Source organism: Patiria miniata, unplaced genomic scaffold (assembly GCF_015706575.1).
Source record: "Patiria miniata isolate m_02_andy unplaced genomic scaffold, ASM1570657v1 HiC_scaffold_21, whole genome shotgun sequence".
NCBI lineage: Eukaryota > Metazoa > Echinodermata > Asteroidea > Valvatida > Asterinidae > Patiria > Patiria miniata.
In genome coordinates, this window is record NW_024037060.1 from 1,201,738 (window position 1) to 1,222,905 (window position 21,168).

At 38.7% G+C, this 21,168-nt stretch overlaps 3 protein-coding genes across 4 annotated transcripts; 2 read left to right on the forward strand and 1 right to left on the reverse strand.

Annotated features, from left to right (window-relative positions):
- Positions 1-32: 32 nt before the first annotated feature.
- LOC119729485 (TELO2-interacting protein 2-like) lies at positions 33-6,920 on the forward strand. The gene is made up of 11 exons (XM_038202053.1): positions 33-233; positions 932-1,100; positions 1,357-1,596; positions 2,166-2,371; positions 2,986-3,054; positions 3,426-3,479; positions 3,909-4,076; positions 4,379-4,519; positions 5,023-5,135; positions 5,496-5,584; positions 6,350-6,920. Exons 1-11 carry the CDS (start codon positions 153-155, stop codon positions 6,505-6,507), a joined length of 1,488 nt encoding a protein of 495 aa, XP_038057981.1. The 5' UTR covers positions 33-152; the 3' UTR covers positions 6,508-6,920.
- A 283-nt stretch (positions 6,921-7,203) lies between these two features.
- On the reverse strand, positions 7,204-15,195 carry LOC119729486 (hydroxysteroid 11-beta-dehydrogenase 1-like protein). Of its 2 annotated transcripts, none has more exons than XM_038202054.1 (6): positions 15,087-15,195; positions 13,156-13,286; positions 12,837-13,031; positions 11,828-11,930; positions 11,381-11,509; positions 7,204-10,073 (listed from the first exon to the last, which is right to left on the reverse strand). In XM_038202054.1, the coding sequence occupies exons 1-6, from the start codon at positions 15,178-15,180 to the stop codon at positions 9,799-9,801; spliced, it is 927 nt and encodes a 308-aa protein (XP_038057982.1). In that variant the 5' UTR covers positions 15,181-15,195; the 3' UTR covers positions 7,204-9,798. The 2 variants fall into 2 exon arrangements, with proteins under 2 accessions (XP_038057982.1, XP_038057983.1); XM_038202055.1 differs by lacking the exon at positions 15,087-15,195 and adding an exon at positions 14,564-14,729.
- On the forward strand, positions 14,845-20,448 carry LOC119729488 (hydroxysteroid 11-beta-dehydrogenase 1-like protein). Its single transcript, XM_038202056.1, has 6 exons — positions 14,845-15,013; positions 16,255-16,385; positions 16,821-17,015; positions 17,436-17,538; positions 18,196-18,324; positions 19,042-20,448. The coding sequence occupies exons 1-6, from the start codon at positions 14,938-14,940 to the stop codon at positions 19,308-19,310; spliced, it is 903 nt and encodes a 300-aa protein (XP_038057984.1). The 5' UTR covers positions 14,845-14,937; the 3' UTR covers positions 19,311-20,448.
- The last annotated feature ends 720 nt before the right edge of the window (positions 20,449-21,168 follow it).

Sequence of the window (21,168 nt, forward strand, 5' to 3'; positions counted from 1 at the left end):
ATCGTACGGCAGACTTTGAAGAGCGCCACCAAGAGAGGATATTGTGCCATTGCTTGTCTCACGTGTTTTGCTGAAATTTTGTCAACAAACGTGACAAACGCGCGAAATGTATGGTAATTTAAGCACATGTTTGAACGCGTTTGATAACAATCATGTCCTCAGAGTCTGCGATGCTTGGTACTTTCGAGAAACTACTACAATCACTGGATGATTGTCAGTGCGAGGAAACGTTGGTAAATCAATAACACAACATGTTTGTTGTTATACTTAAATTAAATGAACTAATTAATTAATTAATTAATTAAGTGGGGTCACTACTCGACAAGCTTTGCTGTTAGAGACCCGGTCATGCCCATCCACATTATTGTGATCTTATGATTTTCTTGGCATATTTTTTGTAGTTAGATTGATTGATTGTGTCATTAATTGTTTATCATCAAAACATTATGTTCGTTGTTATTTTAATGCTATTGTTTAGGTCCTTTTCACAAAGGCTTTTTCAATTAAATTTCTCTTACCAAGTTAAGAAGTAGTTGGATCATATATAATTACATCATATCGGCCGTGTCAGCTTTCTTTTTAGTCATTGAGTTTCAGTTTTGAACATTTAATTATTTCAGTGACTGTTGCCATTTTTCATAGAATATAACCTAACAATCTTATAATCATATAAACAAAAAAATAAATGTGTAATTAGAAGTGTATTGTATATGTATATATACAGAGATCTTATAATTTAGAAGAGCAAATTAACAACATTTAGGTGTATTAGGTGGACACCTGGTACAAGTGTGAATTGTACATCTTGCCTTCCTGTGTTCAAGAACACTAGTTTTCGCTTACAGTTACAGCGGCCTCGTGTTGATTTCAACACAGGCAGATGAGTCGATAGTGTAAAAAAAACTTTATTTCCCATTATTTTTTTTGCCAGGAGATTGAGAAACTTTGTTCAGAGGTGGATGCAGCATTTCAACATGACAGTGGTGATTCGCTGTGCTTTCTACATTCATCTGACAATGTCAGAAAAGCTGTCACAAAAGCTATCACATCATTGGTTAGGAAAACAATGCTCCCTCAAAGTCTGTCCAATGAAAATGAAGGTTAGTTGGAAACATTTCAAACAATCCTCATATGTCTCTTTTATAATTTATATAACACCCTCAGATTGGACAATCTTAACTAAAGTGTTCCCACTAGAACAAAGAAGTTGGAACAATTCCAACCCAGCTTAAGTTGGGACCGTGATCCAGTTGAAACGTAACAATATTGACGATTTTCTTCCTTTTTGATGGAAAATATTCAAATTGTATCACTTTATTAATTTCCTTCACTTATTTTTTGTGTATATAAAAACAGACGATCATTTCCAAGAAACAGCGAGGATAACTGCAGTTGTTGGTGCCACGTGTTCCGCCATTTTGTCAAATCTCCACAAGGGTCAAAGTTCATTTGGCGACACAGATGAGTCGAAGGACGAAGCTCAGCGATTGTTCAGAGATGTCGTCTTGGCAGTGGCTCCGCACTGTATGGTCTTGGTGGCTACTCACTGTGAGAAGCAGCCATGGACAAGCAAGAAGTCAAGATTGAATACTGAAGGTTTGTAATAAGATTCAAAGATATATGCCCTGTACTCTTCCAAGAATGGATTTTTTTCTCCTAACGTTTTTCAATTTGTATGTTTTGTTTTAACAAAAAAAGTACCTTTTTCCACTTTTGGGCATCTGCAACCTTGAATTCTTGAATTATTGTTGTGCCGCGAATAATTTGAATTTTGTAAAGAAATAATTCAATAACTAAACCTCAGTACACTTTTTTGTTGGACACTATGAATATCTCATTCGGAAGTAAACTATTATATTGTTAGGAAAATAGCAATTGAATAAACATATTTAAATCTTTGTTTCGGGGTGAAACTCAAAATAGCATGGGGAATGAATCTTTAAGGATTCAAGTATGCATTCCAATAGTCATAACGGAAAAAAGGAATGATTAATTGATAAAAATTAGTAATGGCTGCTTTGTGTTTTGATAATGATGTACAGTAATGTATTGACAGGACATTTGAAAACCACTATTTACCACAATTCAGGTATTGTGTGGTGCTTGATAAAGTACCAATGAATTGATATTAAAATTTTCATTCATTTTTTTAAAAACACATTTAGGTCTTTGTGCTTTACTCTGCAAGATGTCGGGATGCAACTCAGTTGTAGAACTTCTTGTGCAAGGGCCTGCCTGGTGCAGAGGGTCACATGACAAGGGTGTCTTCAAGGACGTCTTAGGCTTGCTGAAGGAACGATTGACAAGGGACCAGTGGCACAGGGAACCAGCAACAAGACAGGCATTCCGATGGTGCCTTTTCCAAATAAGGGTTTGTAACTGAAAAATATAAGTGTTTTGAATTTTTTGTATGCAGAATGTTTGAAGACCTACACAACAGTGATTCAAATTTACAATTTTTCTCATAAGATTTACTGTTTTGTGGCTTTTAAAATTGTGTCTGTGTGATCTAGCTAAGTGTTTTTGGCCTTCTGAAAGCTGAGTGAGGAAGATAGATTTTAACCCCTCACCTCTAGTCTTGTTCAGAGTAACTCTTTTTGGTATATGTGGAGAGTTTGTTTCCAAAATGTGATAAACGTAATTTTTGTTACCTTTTAGAAACCCGACCTCTCCTTGTCAGCTTCAATGACTGCGACATAATTAAACACAATTTAAAAATACAGTAAAGTGAAATGTAGTTTAGAAACAGGTCTTCTATACTGTGTACATGTACATTGTACGTTCTGTAATTTTCCTAACCAAGCAATTCTTTTCCACTTTCTTGCAAAGGAATATATTGCATTTTGTAAATATTTACTCATGTTGTATTGCACTTTCCTAGACATATCCTTCAAAATCAGTGAGCACTTATGGTTACTTTGATACTTTGCATCCTCCTTTTTCTCTTGTTTCTCACTTTCTGGTTTCTGTGTTGTTGTGTTCCAGCATCCACATCTCAGTCATCATCTGGACTCGATCCTGCCTGCTTCACTTCTATTCACTGATGACTACAAGGTACGGTATTGTTCTTCTGTTCAATTTCTTGTGCAATTTTTGGAGAAAAGTGGGAACTTTTGTGATATTTCGAGAAAAAAAAATTCCCATTTATATTTCCAACAGACAAAACAAATATTAAAAAGGATTTGGAGCTTAAGGGGTGTTACTAATGCTTAAATGTTGGCATGAGCGACAACATACGATCATTTGGGCTTTAAAGAACATACTCACTAATCAGAACCTTTCTGTTAATAGGGATATTGTCAAAATACTTTCAATAAAGAAGACAATAGAAAGTTTTATTACATTTATGATGGCAGTTTTCCACAGTGTGGGTTTGACGTATGTTGAAATATTTTGGTAGCTTGATTTTTGCTTTCTTTATACAGGAGAGCAACAAATGCCTTGGTATCCTGTGTCTGCAGCATATTATTGACAATGTGGTAAGTCAGCACATGAGAAGGTGATTCGTCAATAATTGTACATATTCAGTAAATTTTATATTGGGTTTAAGTTGGCCCTTTGCCAAGTGTTGTCTGGGGCTTGCAAGAAACAATTTCAGAAGCTTACTAGGGTGAGACTCGAACCCATGATCTCTTACTTACTAGTGCAGACTTCTCACCACTCGACCACTGAGTTTGCCTGGGTCGGCTGGCTGGTTCAAGTCTGATGTAGCAGCAGGTATCGCCACCAACATTTTTATAGGATCAAATTTGTCTCAGGGAGATGTAAATTTATGTTGGATTTGCCCTTCTCTGACATATTTTATTAACATTATATACTTGTTGTCCAAGGGATTGGGAAGAACAAAATAACAAGCTTAAAATGCTGTCACTTTGTGACGATGCTGATTCAATTTTTGTCACATTCAGGACCCAACTGATCTGCGATTGCACGGTCGGTCCATGGTCATCTACGAGGCACTCCACCATCAGCTTTACACACAGAAGCCCACCCTCATTAGCCAACTCCTGCCATGCCTGATCAGCATTCTCACCGTGATCGAGCGGTCTCCACACAAAGCAGACGAACAGAGAAAAGTACGCTTTGTTGGTTATAGACATTTTGATCTGAAACGTCAACTTGAAATTGTGCTCAATTAAACTGTTGAGCCAATATATATTTTGGTTGGACATTGTTTCGCATTATTTTAATTTCGTCAAAATAATTAAGACGGGTATATCTGTAGTCAAACTGTTAATGTTTGAACATCACCGTAATATTTTTCACTCACCAATCGTGGATTACCTGGCTTTTGAAAAAAAAATTTAAACTAACAAAATATACACCTGCAGAATGATACTTGAATATTTGTTGTATTTGACCTTTTACATCACTGCAGCCGAATCGATATGACGCTGTCCTTCAGACGGTACTAGTAAGCATGGAGTTTGAACAGAAACTTGCTCTCCGGCAGGCATACGCTAAGAAACTCTATCTGTTTATTGACAGCATGGGAATCACAATACTCAGACATATGAAGGTAAATAAACCTGACACCCCCCTCCCCCCCCCCCCCCCCCCCCAAACACATATCCACCAGATTAGACTTTTATGATCCTTTATTATTACCCCCGCTCATCAAGCCTATATTTCCTTAAGCCTAGAGCTGCCTGAGAGATACATGTATAAAGCTATTTTGGAGTTCAACCAATTGAGCTTTATTTGTCGTCAAATCCCTATCCTTCAATTTCCCTTGTTGGTATCTATCCCTTTCCTCAGTGAAGAAAAACAAAAATTGAAGTAAATTATCCTACTTAGCAGCACAACCATTGCTAATTTTGGAGAGGCTTGAATCCAAAGCCTGATGAGAAAAGAGGTCTGTTTGTGGAACTTTAAATAAGTAATTGTGGTTTTAAAAAGATAAAGAATGACAAATAAGAAAGACTAAAGACATTATGACCTGACCTTTTCGGCGGAGAAGTGTAATTGGGTTCACCGTGCAGCATTTGAACTGACTGTTGTGATATCTTTTGTCTTATCCAGCAAGTTCTCCGTGTGATTTTAAAGTACCTTGAGGCTTCTGAAGGGCAAGATGATTTATCCAGAACGTACACGCTGCGGTCACTCAACTCACTTATCCTGCAGTCTTGGCCAAGGTAAAACTCAGTTCATTACACAGAGAATTAAAAGCCAATTGCGCCTGTGGAGTTAAAGGTTTTTATAATAGAAAATTGTGTCCTTACAGGTGCTTATGATGTTGGAGTCTGACACTGCAACTGACTTAAGAAATTAAATATTTGAATCCAAGATGAGCATAAACCAGATAACCATTTTCAGTACAGATATCCATGTAAAAAGGAACAGAAACTTTATCACCTAGATTTTCAGGCATTTAAGTAACACTTCAAAAATGAATCCCTTGGCAGTTATCAATTTGGGTTAATATAGAACTTGGAAAAATTGGTAACTCATAAATTGATGAATGTAGAATGTACAATGTCTAACTTTTCCTCTAGGATTCCCATTCACTGGAATGCAATCATCAAAGTCCTGTTGAAGCTCCTGTGTGATGCCTGCGACAACTGCAGCCACATAGACAAAGACGGTAAGCTTGTCCACATTTTAACCCTCTGACACTACCCTCCAAGATGCTGCAAACTAAACCAGAAGGTCTCAGAGGATTTTACAGGAAGATATTGAGCAAGTACTACTACTACAAAGAATGTGTCATTGTTTTCCTTACTTTGTGGAGGATTTCACAAATGTGATTTCACAATATTTGTATAAGTTTATGTATGAAGTTTTGTGTGGCATTTCCACTTAAAATTTCACCAAATTTGTCTCATTTAGAAAATGCTCTGGGCTTACAGCATTAACCTGTCAACATTGACAAGTGTGGACAAATTTGGTGGGCCTTAAAACAAAATGTTCACTGTTGTACTGCATGCAGATGGAATCACTATATTATTGCCAGGAACCCTCATGTTATTGACCAATCTGGGCATACTATCAACTCTATCACAATGGTTTTTCCATTGATCAAGGCATCGTGAGTGTAGAGTGATCACATGCCAGGATTTGTCTATAGACTTGTTGAGTGAACAGTAGACATGTAGGTAGCGCTTCATCATCGTTCACAAGAGCTCCAGTGGGGGGGGGGGGGGGGGGGGGTTGACCAATGGGCGCAATGGTTCACGCATGTATGGCGCAAAGCACTCATGACTAATTTCATTCTGATGATGCAGAAGCCATAGCTTCTTTCCTTAAGCATGAGGCATTGTCAGCAATGTGTGGACCCTCCCAACTTTCTCATTGAGAGGGTACTTGTGCACAGAGACCATAAAATGTCTCCTCGTTTGACATTTGACAGCGAGACGACCCATACTTGATGGGTGTGTTGACTGCCTGCTCCTGCTCAAGAGATGCTGCAGCAAGGAGACGGAAGGGGCCCTCCGAGAAATCTTAGCAATAAACACCGACAGGAGTGATGCAATGAAGGAATATTTGGAGAGAGTTCTGGCCGGCTGAAAATAGACGTAATAGAGAAAGGTAGCGCGAACACCATCTCGATATCTCCTTCAGATATAGAGTCAGACATTGGCCAGCTTGACATCACCCTGATGACCTTTGACACAGGGTCAATATAATAGGTCAATATAATTTCAGTATGTAACAAGAGCAGTCCTAACAGTACCTTAACGGATGAGCACCTTTACTACATTGTATTAATTCATTGAAGAATCAATAAAACCATAGAGATCTCAGGCAGTCTCGGGTGCTACAGTGAGTAATAGGCAGAGCGGTTTAGGACAGTTCAATGACAAAAGGGTTAACAAGCAATGGGTCATGAGAACACTCAAATATCTCAGATATCGAGAGAGGGAGACTGGCCAGCTTGTTGTTGACCTTATGACCTCTGACAATATTTACATGTGCACAAATAGGTACCGTGTTCAGCATAAATGCATGCTTGAGAACTTGCCTATCAAACTTCTGGAATGGAAGAATTATGAACAGTAACCAGTACCATTCCAGAGATGGGCTACTTACTGATTCTCTTTTTCTACCTAATGAGCTGGGACAGAATAGTTTAAGTACATCACCGATCCATCATGATCTCAATCATTCCTTATCATCGATGGAATTCTGCCCAATCACTCTAAATGGAGACTTAGGTTTTTGACGCCTGCTGTCAGTATAAATACATCTTTGACAAACTGATTTGTTTCATTCAAATTAATTTATTCTCTCCTATAAAATCTGTATACAAAATACAGGGATACAAACATGTGAATCGACCAGTATAATGACAAAAATGTTTGTTTGCAGAAAATGCAGGATTTGTTTAGCAGTGCAGACATATCTTATGTGAGGGCTTTTTGGAAGCTTAGAACTTAAACCAGTTGACCAATAGCAGCCATCTTAGAGGGCAATGCCTTTGTTTTGCTGGGATGCATGAGTGAACCTTTTGTGCATTCATTGTAAATGAATTAAAATAACAAAAGATGCCCTCTAAGATGGCTGCTGCGCATAAGGTCTGCAACCACTGGTTCATGATAAGTTCATTCATGAGGTACCGAGCACCTGTTCGTCTGAATGAACTTTAGTCGAACCCAATTTTCAAAGCAATCTTTGATATAATAAAAAGAAAGTTTATTGAACTTCTGTGTCTTTTACCAGTTGTTGTGAATGTTTCCTTGTCAATCTTTTTGGGCTAAAATTGTGTGTTGTGCTCATGCTGCAAGTTTGCAAAAGTTGGAAACACATTTTTTTTTATTCTGGAAAATTTCACTACACATTTTTTTGGGGTAAAATCTGCGTTTGCAATTGCATTAAGTTTGAACTAGCCCGAAATGCATGTTGTGTGACGGGGGCAATCCAGCAAAATGTTGCTGAATTATATGAAATGAAATAAATTGAGATCATAAAATTCGGATGAGTTCATTGAACTCTTTGACACTCTCCTGTCATGTCCAAATGGACACACAACATCCTTCAGTGGTATGTGCTTTGAAAATCTGTGCTTGAAGCAGACAGGCAGGGCTATTGAAAAAAATACATAATCGTCCATTTCCAAAAGAAAATTAGAAATACAAAATCGAACTAGTGGCAGCAATATTCTAATGGCATTTGAAAATAATATCTGTTTAGTTACATAATTATAAAAAAAATAATAAAGACTATCAAATTACCCTTCATGATTATTATTCCCAGAGAACAATGGTTTACAAAAGTGTCGGCCATATTTCAGGACATCTTTAAAATTGATGAGTACACAGAACGTTAAAAATTGAATACGTACATACAATTACATGTATACATACATGGGACAAATATACATACAATGTTTTAAAAAGTGGGCAGCATTAATTTTGTATAGAAAGTCAATCGTAAAAAAAATTGTTTACACTCTTTGAGTGAGGTAGATGGTTTGTGAGGAATTAAAGGCATATAGGATCATTTGCCTTTCATGCTTATTGTTTGTTTGCAATAATAACACTACTCAAACTTCACTAAAGAATGTTCAAAACCTACCCTGTTGAAGTCTCAGCTCCGTGGATACTACACTTTTTAAGAAAATAGTAAAAACAAAACATGCACAATCTTTTGATCACGGAACCTGATTGTGTCATAAATCTTTATTCCAAAAATCAGTCAATTGACTGATCGTTGGAAATCACCCACATTTCTTGATTTTTGTCTTAATGACAGCAAGCCAGACTGAATAATTTCACGAAGTGTTTAGTACCAGTATGCTCTTTAACCTAAGTAAGCTTTTGGATAATAATTTGGTAGGTTACTTTTGGGGTAAATGCAAATGATCCTATATGCCTTTAAGTGTGTTTACGCTCATTGATATGACACATTACATCTACACAAAAATCTTTCAAAATCACATCTGAGTTTTTAAGATACTTGGTATCAGTCAGCAGACCTGAATCGTATTAATATTTAAAACATTATTACAATAACAGTTGTAAACGAACAACATATACAAATCAAGGACCTTTACCTCATATAACTGGCAGCATTTTAACGGACAAGTTTAAAACTTAAATTTCCATAGTGTCCAAAAAGCCATTTCACACCATACATGTATTTTATTGTGGCATGATTCTCTCAGTTGGCACACCTTGACATATAACAGAATAATAACTTTCAAAGCTTAAGAATATCTAAATTCTAGGCTATATGAAGACAATTTTCATCAGCAATCTATTAATAAAACAATTATAGGAATGGCCCACACTGTAACTGGGATCATCCAAACTATAATTGGCATCGCCCAAATTATAGTTGGGATCGCCAAAACTATAGTTGGGAAGATGCTATACTTGGGGCTAAGCACAAAATATTTACTAAGCATAGAATATATTTTCCCACCCAGGAGTAAATGGGTACCTGTGAGGGAGCTGAGATTGTGTTTGGAATGTTTCATTGGCCCAATGAGCAGGGTGATAACGATGTACACGTAGGGCCTTGAGCACTAATAATGGTGGATACAGGCGCTTTATAAATACACTATTAATATTGCCTCTTGGTGGGTAACCTGTTTTTTTTGCTAAGTAAATACTCTTGTACTCAGATAGGATTTGAAGGTTTGCATGGGGAAAATAGCCAAAAAAAAGGAGAAAATATACATTAGCACCATGTAACAAATCATTTTGTGAGTTGTTGAGGTTCTGAAAAGAACCGGGGGCAACTCATCTTTGTACTCATCACATTTCTGTGGTCAGCAGCTCCACCAAATCAGCCACAGTCGCCAAAAACCGTTTTTTGAAACCAGGCATGTTTAAACAAAAATATGAAACTTGGCAATCAATTCTTCTTATTGAGAGGATTTTGATTTTTCAGCAAATTTTCACGGACTTCCGGCTTCACGGTCTGCTGCATCAGCGCTTCCAAGAGTTGGGGGGCCAAGTCCCTCAGAATCGGGAAGATCAGTGTCTGGTGCCTGGGATAGAAGACCTCCCTCTCCCTGTTGGTGGTTCCTGCCATGATGCGGTAGGCCGTGGAGGAGGGCGTGGTGATATACATGCCGGTGTACATCGTCCCCTTGGAGTTGTCTAGGGCTCTCTCAGTTGAGATTGAGCCTGGTTGAATGAAAAAAAAAACAAGTTCTTAAAGTTGCGTTCCCCGTGCTCTTCGGAAAAAAAAAAATTGATTTTTTTTTTCTATTCATAAATTTGAAACCTGTTTATTCCAACCAAAAATGTTGCCTTGGGCACAAACAGATCTGCTTTGTGGGCAGAGTTGCTCCCAGTCTGTACATTATCGATACCGTGAGAACAATTGTAAAGTAATCGTTGAATTTACCTATCGCCGTTTGCAAGTTAGCCACGCCCCTTAGACAACCCTATGGAGTTTTTGTACACTAAGTTTGTTTGTCTCAGATTTTGTATCATGTATTGAAGTGGACAATATTTCACAAGCTGCGTTGGCGTGATTCTACCGCGATAAGTCAATTACTAAACATAAAGACATTTATTCTATAAGAGCAAGTTGAAGATGACATCAAGCGACACGATTGACTCTAACAATGGACTATACCCCTCCTACCATCAATGGATAAATCAACATCTGACCATTTGTGTACCGATGTAGTTCTTCTTCAGATGATCGGAGCAGGCAGACCAAACTTTTATCAGAACCATTTTTCATTTCAGCGGTAATGCTGTTTTGCACGGGTTCTGATTGGGATATGGGATCTTTTTGTTTGTTTTGATTGGCTACTGGTTGGATCTCAGGAATTTTTCCTAAGAGGTGGATTGGTGCTGGATTCAAGATTTGCAAATCTGGTGAATGAATTGATATTTCACTGTTTATCACAATATGTTGGAAACTTTTTAAGGTTTGGTGTTGTATAAACATGCATTTAACCCGAACTCTCAAGGCCTTTTTGCTAGGATGTAGCCTCAATCCTGCAAATTCCTCCATTATTTCTTGAATATGGTCTGCGGAGGAATGACCACTGCCTGAATCCTGCGGCAGTGACTGTCAATATGTTGAAGCTTGGCCAGTGACATCCTGAAGCAGTACGGAGGATTTCAAGAATAATCCAGGCCTATATTTATGCATGGCTGAGCAAAAACAACACAAGGTCCGGCCCAAGACCTTGACAAAGTGCATCCTAAGAAATCAGTAACACACTTTTGCCATGTAACTTCAATCCTCCAAATTCCTCCACTTTGGCAAAGAGGATTCAGGGCAGTTAGGGTTAAGGACAAAATAAGAAAGCCAAATAATTAGGACTGTATTAAATCAAGACTGAAGACATTCTGTATATTACATGTATGAACCTGACTGTCGCTATATTTCTGTTTCCAGAAGGATAAGGAATGACCTGAGCGTTTTTGAATTTGTCTGTCCTGACCACAAGAGACAAGAACTTGTTACTTACCAAGAGAAAATATTGTCACAGAGATGCCCATGTTCTGCATCTGGTATTCCTGCCGTAACGTGTCAAAGAAGCCGTGAAGGGCAAACTTTGATGCGCTGTAGTCAGCTACAAAAGGAACTCCTACTTTTCCTGAAAGACAAAAACAAAGAGACCAGAAAGCAAACATTTAAAGAGCAAATACTATACATAAATGGCTCATCAACAGTTGTTGAAGAAAAGCTGTGGGCTACGTTCTGGAAAGGCGTTAGATGATGGATACAATTTTGAGTTTCAACATTCCAAAAGAATTTAGGAATCACTACCTAAACACTTCTTTCCTTGGAACAAAATTCCACGATTACATACCTCTTTTGAATTTTATTAACTTGCTTGAAAAATCTAACAAAACTACTTAACTTTTAAAGTATGTTTCTTTAATAAACAGTAATTTTGGATGCTACAACCTACCTGCAACAGATGATACAACTGCGATGCTGCCCTTGCTTTCTGCTAACATCGGAGTGGCAAATGTTGCCAGACTCACATACGCATGGAAGTTTATGTCCATAGCCTGAGAACAAGACAAATGAATTTGACATTAGCGTAAAAAAGGTAATCACAAGGTTGGCCTTAGCCTCATGTCCCTAGTCATGATGGCAAAGAGTGAGTGAGTCCTCATCTTTTGCCAAATTGACTTGAGTCCGAGTCATGGACTCGAGTCCTACGACACTGGTCGGAGGTGAGGGTGTGTTTTTTTTTTGGGGGGGGGGGGTTAGCCCCCAAGCCAACCTTCTTGGTTCTACCCATGATCCGGTCTTCGAACGATCCTTTACTTTGTGACGTGTTGAGGAATACCATATCTGTTGCTAAGAGTGATGAAGCAGACACATTACAAGAAGGCAAGCAGATGTCTGATAGAAGCAAAAAACAGAATTTTGATACCAAAAAATAAATACACAAATAAAAACACCTTTCCATTTAAACCACATCTAGGGAAACTGACAAGGTGCATTCTAATCATTTCAAAGTTGAACCAAAAAAATGACTGGAGCAGGGTTTGAACCTTTGACAACGGATTAGTCTGTTAATAATAATAATAACAGTAGCGGGCTTTTAGGCTTTAATGGGGTATCAAAGTGCTTTACAAATCCCTGGGGAGCATACACGGCCGGTAGGCAGCCACTTCAGCGCTCTTGGCCGTAATCAACCTCTCACAGTCAACAACACTGCCCTCACCGGTACCCATTTACTCCTAGGTGGAGAAAAGCAGTGAGTGACAAAGTACCTTGCTCAAGGACACATTGATCAGGTGCTCTACTCAGTTTGTAGAGCACCGGAAGACTTGTCAAGGTGGAATTCAAAGAGAAACATCTCACAAGGTTCAACCTTATTTACATAGATCCCTCCCTACACCCCCCCTACACCCCCCCCCTCCCCGAATCCCTAGATTCCATTATTTGATATCAACTATCCTAACCTTTCTTAAACCATCCAAGTCCCCTGACCACACAGCCAGTTCACTGTACGCAACGTGGTTCAGGATGAGATGGTCCAGGCCTCCAAACCTCGCCTTAGCCTCATCAATCAACCTCCTGGTGTCGTTTTCTCTGCCCATGTCTAGCGGGAGGTAGAAGGCTTCCTTGGCTCCGAGCTCCTTGCATCTGGCCACGACCTGTAGAAATATACTACACATGAAGTCAGGTCCCAAGTAACAGGTTGTATTAAATCCCAAGCCTGGATTTTCTCTAAGGCGCTCGTCCAAACTTCACTGATGTTGAGTTGACACATTCTATTACCTGTTTTAACAGTGCTTCCCTGCGTGCTGTGATCAGAACCCTTGCTCCTAGGCTAGCATACTGGTATGCTATCTGCTCCCCTATACCAGTACTGGCGCCGGTGATCACCACTCGCTTGCCATTTATACTTGCTGAAAGACAAAATGAAAACTTGTTTAATGGCACAGAAGAACAAAGGAAAATAAAGGTTAAGTAATTGATGCAAAATGAGTAGAGTATACATGGCCACAAAAGGGTGCCTATAGGTTACTTCTAGAAGCCTTCTAATTCTAGAGGTACCTATAGGCTATATCATTTAGGCAATATTTCCTGAAGTTGATTAATTTTAAACATTTTAAAGATAGTACCCCACGCTCTTGAAAAAAACCCTTTTTTTCTCCTAATTTTTTTAAATTACGTAGGTTTTATCTTTTGTTTTAACCAGTTCACACCAGGATTATTCTGACAAGAACAGAACGAGGCGCAGGATTACTTTTCACTTGACCTCAAGCCAGGCGGGTTGAAGCCATCACCCTTGGGCAGCACACTCATATTTCCGGCCTCGCTCGCTGTACACGTGCCTCTTTCTCTTTTCATGCTAGCTGGCCTGGCACATGTCAGTGTCACTTGTGGCCGCCACTTACAAGTTACATGTATTAAGTCACGGCCGGCCGGGACTTAATCATGTCACAGCCGCGGCTTATTACACCGCGGCCGCAACTTAATTATGTCGCGGCCGGGACTTACTAACTCGCGGCCGCGACTTATTAACTCGCGACCGCGACTTATTTATGTCGTGGCCGCGACTTGTTAACTCGCGACCGCGACTTATTTTTGTCGTGGCCGTGATTTAACTCGCGACCACGATTTATTTTTGTCGTGACCGCGACTTGTTAACTCGCGACCGCGACTTATTTTTGTCGTGGCCGCGACTTGTTAACAGGCGACCGGTCGCCTGTTAACAAGTCGCGGCCACGACATAAATAAGTCACGGTCGCGACCGTGACTTATTTATGTCGTGGCCGCGACTTGTTAACACGCAGCTGCGACATAATTAAGTCGCGGCCTCGAGTAAATAAGTCGCTGCCGCAACACAAATAAGTCGCGGCCACGAGTGACATGTTATGAAAGCGAGGCCTTCCATAATGAAATGCCCTGCCGTGAACCAAAAAAGAGGTACCTGGCCCTAACAGTAACAGGCTTCCGTAGATTACTGACTACCCCCGACTTTTCCAACACCATAAGGAGAAATTCTTTTGTGCGTGCAATTACATGTACATAGCCCATGATGTAGACAGATGCTAGCGCTATCTAGCCTAGCCACAGACAGTCACACTCACAGTCACAGTATGGCAATGGAACATGAATTTGAAAGTTGAAGCAACTTGGTTTGCAATGGTGATTTTCATGTAGAGCTCTGCTGCTTTACCTGGATCAAATCTATCAACGAGAAGAAATCCGATGTAACCAACAAATATTGCAAACAAATACTTTTTCAGGCCCATTTTATATCGTCATTTCAGCTGAAACTTGAAAGTGGGACGACCGAAACCCCGCTTGTACGTCTGGGTACTGTTTCTATTTTATCACGCTGCAATTGCATAGTTGTAGACTGGTACTTGACAAAATGTATAATGAGACGTCTGTATGGTTTTCACTCGTAGATAGGAACCAGTTTCCTACAATGCACTAAGAAGAGTGAGAATAGAAATTGTACCCAGACGTACACCGCGCCATTGCTTGAATCGACACTCGATCGAGTGTTCTCGGTTGTCTTCAATCTCGAACATTTCTTCGCTGAAAATGGGTTGGATAAAGTATTTGATTGCAATTTTTGCTGGTTACATCGGGTTTCTACTCGTCGGTAGATTTGATCCAGGTGAAGTCAATGCCATTCATTGCAGTTGTACCGCTGAGAACTGTTGTTATAATTGGCAACGCCGATGGTTCACCTTTTTTACTCACTGACTGAGCTGACACTGCTTTTACTGCCGGTTGCCGGCCTCGCTGGACGGCGGCGCGGGTGTAGGCTGTAGTGTTAATCATGCCTGATTTTTTTTTTATCAGGTTGCTGGTACTAGGGAGCAGGCTGATATGATGCGGGTAGCTTTATACATGTGTACTATCATTTAATGAGTACTGGAACATTTGTCCAAGTAACTAACTTTAATTTAGTTAAAGACTCTACAACAAATTGCCTTTTTTTGTTTTAATTTGCCCCCGTAAAAGAGTTGGTCATGGTCCCTTCAGACCATATGACCAAAATAAATGTTAAAAAAGGTGATTTAAGAAGTCCTTGTCATCGGACTCATTCGATAATTGCAAGTGCATGCAAATACCATTTTTGCATATTTACCATAAACTAAAAATGGCCTAGGACTAGGCCCTTTTTTAAGGCATTTTCCACCTTTTTAAGCAGCGGCAGCACTTTGTAGCTTCAAAGTGGTAGGCCTATAGTACCGGTACTGCTTTATAATGGAAATAATCATGACACGATAAAGTTTTGAATTGTACTGAAATTTGTGGAATCACATTTGACTTTTCAATAGGTTTGAAACTGGTGCCTTTTTAAGATTTTTGAGTTGTGATTTTGATTTATTCCTTTGAATTATGATTTTTTCCCCCTTTTATTTTGCATAGAAGTCTAATCTATACAGTTTATCAAAGTAGATTTTATCTTCAAATAAAGGACGTTAAGTCCAGGAAATATTATTTTGAAAACTGACACGTGCGGTATTTATCATTGGTTGCTATAAATCATGTGACCTTAGTACATGTATTTGTTAAATCATTTCTATATTTGTTACTTTTTGCATGGGAACCTGAAAAAAGTACCACTATCCTGAAGCTGGTTTTCAGCTTATAATTCACAATAGTCATTACTGATAGATATATGTTTAAAACAGTACTGAATTTGAGACTGAGAAACATTTCAAATTCTGTCATAAAAGTCTAAGAAAATGTTTGTAACCTCCCATAGACTCTGTGCACAATTACAAAAGTGGCATCAGGACCCCCCCCCCCCAAAGTACATACATGTACTGGGGAGACACATGAGTATGATATTAAAAAGATCTGTTGCTTAACATTTTCACTGTTTTGTTTTGGTTTTTGTTGCAGAAAGTATAAATGGCAAGCGAGTGGTGATCACCGGCGCCAGTACGGGTATAGGGGAGCAGATAGCATACCAGTATGCTAGCCTAGGAGCAAGGGTTCTGATCACAGCACGCAGGGAAGCAGTCTTACAACAGGTAATTGAATGTGCCAGCATAAGGTCCGAGGTGACTTAAAAATGTTCTCAAGTTTTCACTAGCAAACATCCTGAATTTGTGTGGAGCGCCATTGGGTGGGGAGCACTGTGGACAAGAAGGGCGGTCCAGTGGTTATGGTGTCTAACTCATGCACCACGAGTGGGTTGAAACCATGACAAGGAACATGGTGTTTGATACTTTGTGTTCTTGGGCAAGGTATTTTACTACCATTTCCTCTTCTCAACCCAAAAGTTAATGGGTACCTGTGACACTTGACTACAACTGCCCCCTTCTACCCAGGAGTTCAATGGGTACTTGCGAAACCAGATTGTGCTGATCTGAAGCTGAGCCCAGAGAAAAATGGTTTCATGGCCTGATGAACAGGGGTAGTATTTGTTGATAGAATAAACCATGATGGTCTTATCACTTCAACAGGTGGTGGCCAGATGCAAGGAGCTCGGAGCCCAGGAGGCCTTCTACCTCCCGCTAGACATGGGCAAAGAAAACGACACCAGGAGGTTGATTGATGAGGCTAAGGCGAGGTTTGGAGGCCTGGACCATCTCATCCTAAATCACATCACCAACAACTACATGTCCCTGTGGGCTGGCAACTTGGAGAAGTTAAGAAAGGTGAGCAGACTTTGTCATTTTAACCCAGTAGCACCTGTATTACATTGTGTTACATTGTGTTACATTGTATTACATTGTACTACATTGTACTACATTGTATTACAAAAATACATTGTATTTATTCCCTTGATTGATCGATTTCAAAGAAGAAATTTCAGTTCATTTCTCATGAATGGAAGCTCTCAAATCATGGTTTTGAACTAAAGTATGGAACTTGAATTGACAAAAAATAACACCACACAACTTATATATTTTTCAATTCAGTATTGGGTGCCCTTCACCGACGTATTATTTTTTTATAAACACGGTATTCTCAGTGTTGTCTTTTGATAACACATGTAGTTATTTCATCATCGTGTCTTGAATCAGATTGGTTTTCTGTTTTTCTGAAACTTAATTTTTGTCGTGTTTTTTTTTTAGACCATGGACATCAACTTCCATGCGTATGTGAGTCTGGCAACTTTTGCCACACCGATGTTAGCAGAAAGCAAGGGCAGCATCGCAGTTGTATCATCTGTTGCAGGTAAAGAGAAAATAAAACTACCAAACTTCCACAAATATTATGCAAAATAATCTTCACATTTAAAAAGAAAATATCTTTGCAAAAATGTTTACAGTCATTTGAAGTGTCCCAGCCATCCTCTATTATTTTTCTGACTTAAATAATTCATGAATGTGAAATTTTTTTGTCAAGTTTCAAAATTTGAACAATGTATGGACAGCTTGGTATTGGGCAGCAATGGCGGATCAGTTTGGAAAGTGGAGGGCAAAGCACCTCAGATGGCAACGGGCTGTCGCAAATTAAAAAAGCAGGGGTGGGGGGGGGGGGGGGGGGGGGTTGTGCTCATTTGTCGCTAGTGGGGCACCCCTTCCCTGTTTTCTTTTGGGTGAATGTTTGGATGTACATGTACGAAATGTACACAATATACCTATTCTGCAAATGTAAGAAAGATAATAGCTAACCCTTATTTGGTTTCACGACTTTTGCAAAAAATGGGGGAGGCAAAATCGCTTCAATGAAATAGGTTTTTTTTTTTTTTAAATGTTAAGAACTATTCAATGCACTTAACATGGAGTTGTGACACACAATCAAATGATATAAAAGTTTGGTGTTGAGTGTTTCAAGTGGTAGTATCAAAGTAGAAGGTCATTTCTGTTCTTTTGTCTACATATCTTTCAGGAAAAGCAGGAGTTCCTTTTGTAGCTGACTACAGCGCATCAAAGTTTGCCCTTCATGGCTTCTTTGACACGTTACGGCAGGAATACCAGATGCAGAACATGGGCATCTCTGTGACAATATTTGTTATCGGTAAGGAAATCCTTCCTAATTTGTTACTTTAATGTTGTGATGTGCCATGGAATTGATGGAATTCGCCTTTGAAATGGAGTTCAGCCTTTCAAACAAATTGTTAGTGTGTTTAAAACGAGTACGTTGGCCTATGGAGCTATGGAATTGAGGTCTGAACAGTTTTTTTTGGTCTCATTCAGTAATTGTTCCCTTTTCAGTTAATTTAAAAAAATGAAATGGTGGATTTTTTTTTTTGTGGTCAGTTGATAAATAAGACAATGGAAGATGCTTTAACCAATCCTTCACTCACCTTTTTGGAACATTTGTCTGGACATTATGTTCACAAAGTACTTGAGCCAGATTTTGAAAACATTTTTGAAACTGTTTTGCTCTAATGGAAAAGGACATTGAAAAAGCTTTCCAATGATGTATAGAAAATGGGAATCGGATACAATCTGCCGCAGTTATAGGCATTTTCAATTTTTAATTTCAGTAATTTCAGAAAATAAAAAAATGCGCCAGTATAACTACCGACTTTGTTTTTGTGGTGGAGGATCACTGTCTTTGTGTTCATCGCCCTCCTGTTTAAGTTGTGTGCATGGAACTATTGAAGTTTTGGGCTTCAATGAACTGAAAACTGTATCCGAATATCTGACAGTTTGATAAATTGAATAACGGAATAAATTGACTAAGTCTAGTGGAATTTCTATTCTGGATGTTTTTTGTTTGTCTCCTCAGGTTCCATTGATACCCCCAATGCACGGGAATACTCCAAGAAGGTCATGGCCTCTGGTTTGTTTTTTACAACCTCGTCCTCCACGGGTTACCGCATCATGACAGGGACTGCTAACAGGGAGAGGGAGGTCTTCTATCCTGCCTACGAGACTCTATTTGCGCCTCTACTGAGGGACCTGGCCCCCCGTGTGTTGGAAGCAATCATGAAACTGACCTTTAATTCGGACTTCCTGGATGAGATACTGAAGAATCCCCAACCCATGAAAACTTGATTGACGGCCATGTTGAATTTTTTTTTATTCAATAATTTAACTTAATTATAAATTTTTAAAAAATGAAGTTAATTTGTTATTTTAATTTGACACACCTAGTCCATCTTTGAAAAGATCTTGTTCAGATTTTTTCCCCATTTTTTAAAAATAAATAATTAAATTATCTCTTGATGATGCTTTCAGTTTAAATGGTGGTATAGGAAAAAACTGCAGCCCTTTGGGCACGAACAGATCCACTTTGAGCAGACTGGCTCCCAGTCTGTACAGTATCAATACTGATTGTGGGGCAGGAACCAGCCTACCCGCGAGAGCAGAATTATTTTCTGGCAGCCAATAATTCGAAATTGTAAAGTAATAATTCAATAGCTAAACAAAGGCCGATTTGTTTTCGGATGATGTCTCATTCAAAGTGAATAACTGTTGTATTGCTAGAAAAAATAGCAATTGAGAAAAGAAGTCTATTTTTCAGGATGAAACTCAAAAAGAGCACATAACTTTTAAGTTTGTGACACCTAGATTTTAAATCTAAAATTGTACAAACAGGACTTTTTGGATATTTAAAATGGAAAGACATTTCTTGAATTTTGTGTGCCGTTTGGTTGGGGGTGACACAAAGTTGTAACAATGGAAATAAAAACTATTATCAGTACTCAGGTCCTTTTTATGTAATTATGCATTTTTTTGAATTTTTTTTTAAGAAATGATGTCACTACTTCATTTAGATATTTGATAAATCTACAGAGAATATCTCTGTCATAATGTTGACAAGCGCAATGCGCTGGTGTAAATGCAATATTTAATTCAGTAATAACAGACTGCTTGTTTATACCAGCCATTTAAACAATAGTATTATGCAGCTGTACTGCCAAATGTAATTGCTCCCTGAAAAATTTGTTAGACTACTTTTATACAATGTAAATGTATTCATACACTTTTCTAAAGCTGATCTTGTAAAACAAATGCTGGTTGTTGTTTTTTTGCTTTTAATTGTGTGAAATAATTTATTCGGAATTCAATTAAATTATGGCTGATAAAGTGACCGCAATCTATTTTTTTGTGGCAAAGTATTTTGTGGCATAGTAAAGTAATTTATATATTCATGATGATGTTTAGTTCAGATCTGATATTGACATGATTGCTGTAAAGTATTGAGAAGTTAAAAAAAGGTCAATATTTATGAAGAAAAAATGGTTATTTGCTCATTTTTATGAAGAGAATATTTGCATAATCGCCAAAAAGGTTCTGTAAGGCCAAAAAACAACAACCATGTTTAGCGTCCTGCCTGTTTGAAAAAAAAGGAGGAGGCCCTTTTTTTCTTTCCAAAATGGCCGCCCGACGGGGCTATTTTTCAAGATGACCGCCAGCTTTTTTTTTTAATGGCTGCCACTTGGACTCAGGAATGACATACCAGCTTTATATCGGCTAGATGCAACAGACAAAGAGGCCAAAATGATGTCACTGTTTAAAATTTATCGTTTCTTAATGTTTAAAAAAAAAAAAAAAGGAGACGGCCTCCAAAAAGGGAGCGGACGGGGATGCTAAACATGTTTCTTTTTTTATTTGGCCTAACAGTATGTTTGATATTAGCAATACATTGGCTGAAACTGAAGGTAAATGCGTACGGAATTGTATTTCAAAGAAAACTGCCCAGTAACCTTGGGCATAGACCATTATCATGTTGCGGCCATCTTGATGTTTTCCCATTCAAATCAACGTAACCAAAGCGAGGCGGGAAGGAAAAATAGTCTGGTTCCTTTTTGCACAAGAAACATTATCACTCAGTACTGTTATTGGATACAAGGAACATGACTGAAATTGTGGCAGCATGATAAAGGTCTATTGTAGGTGGTATCAATGT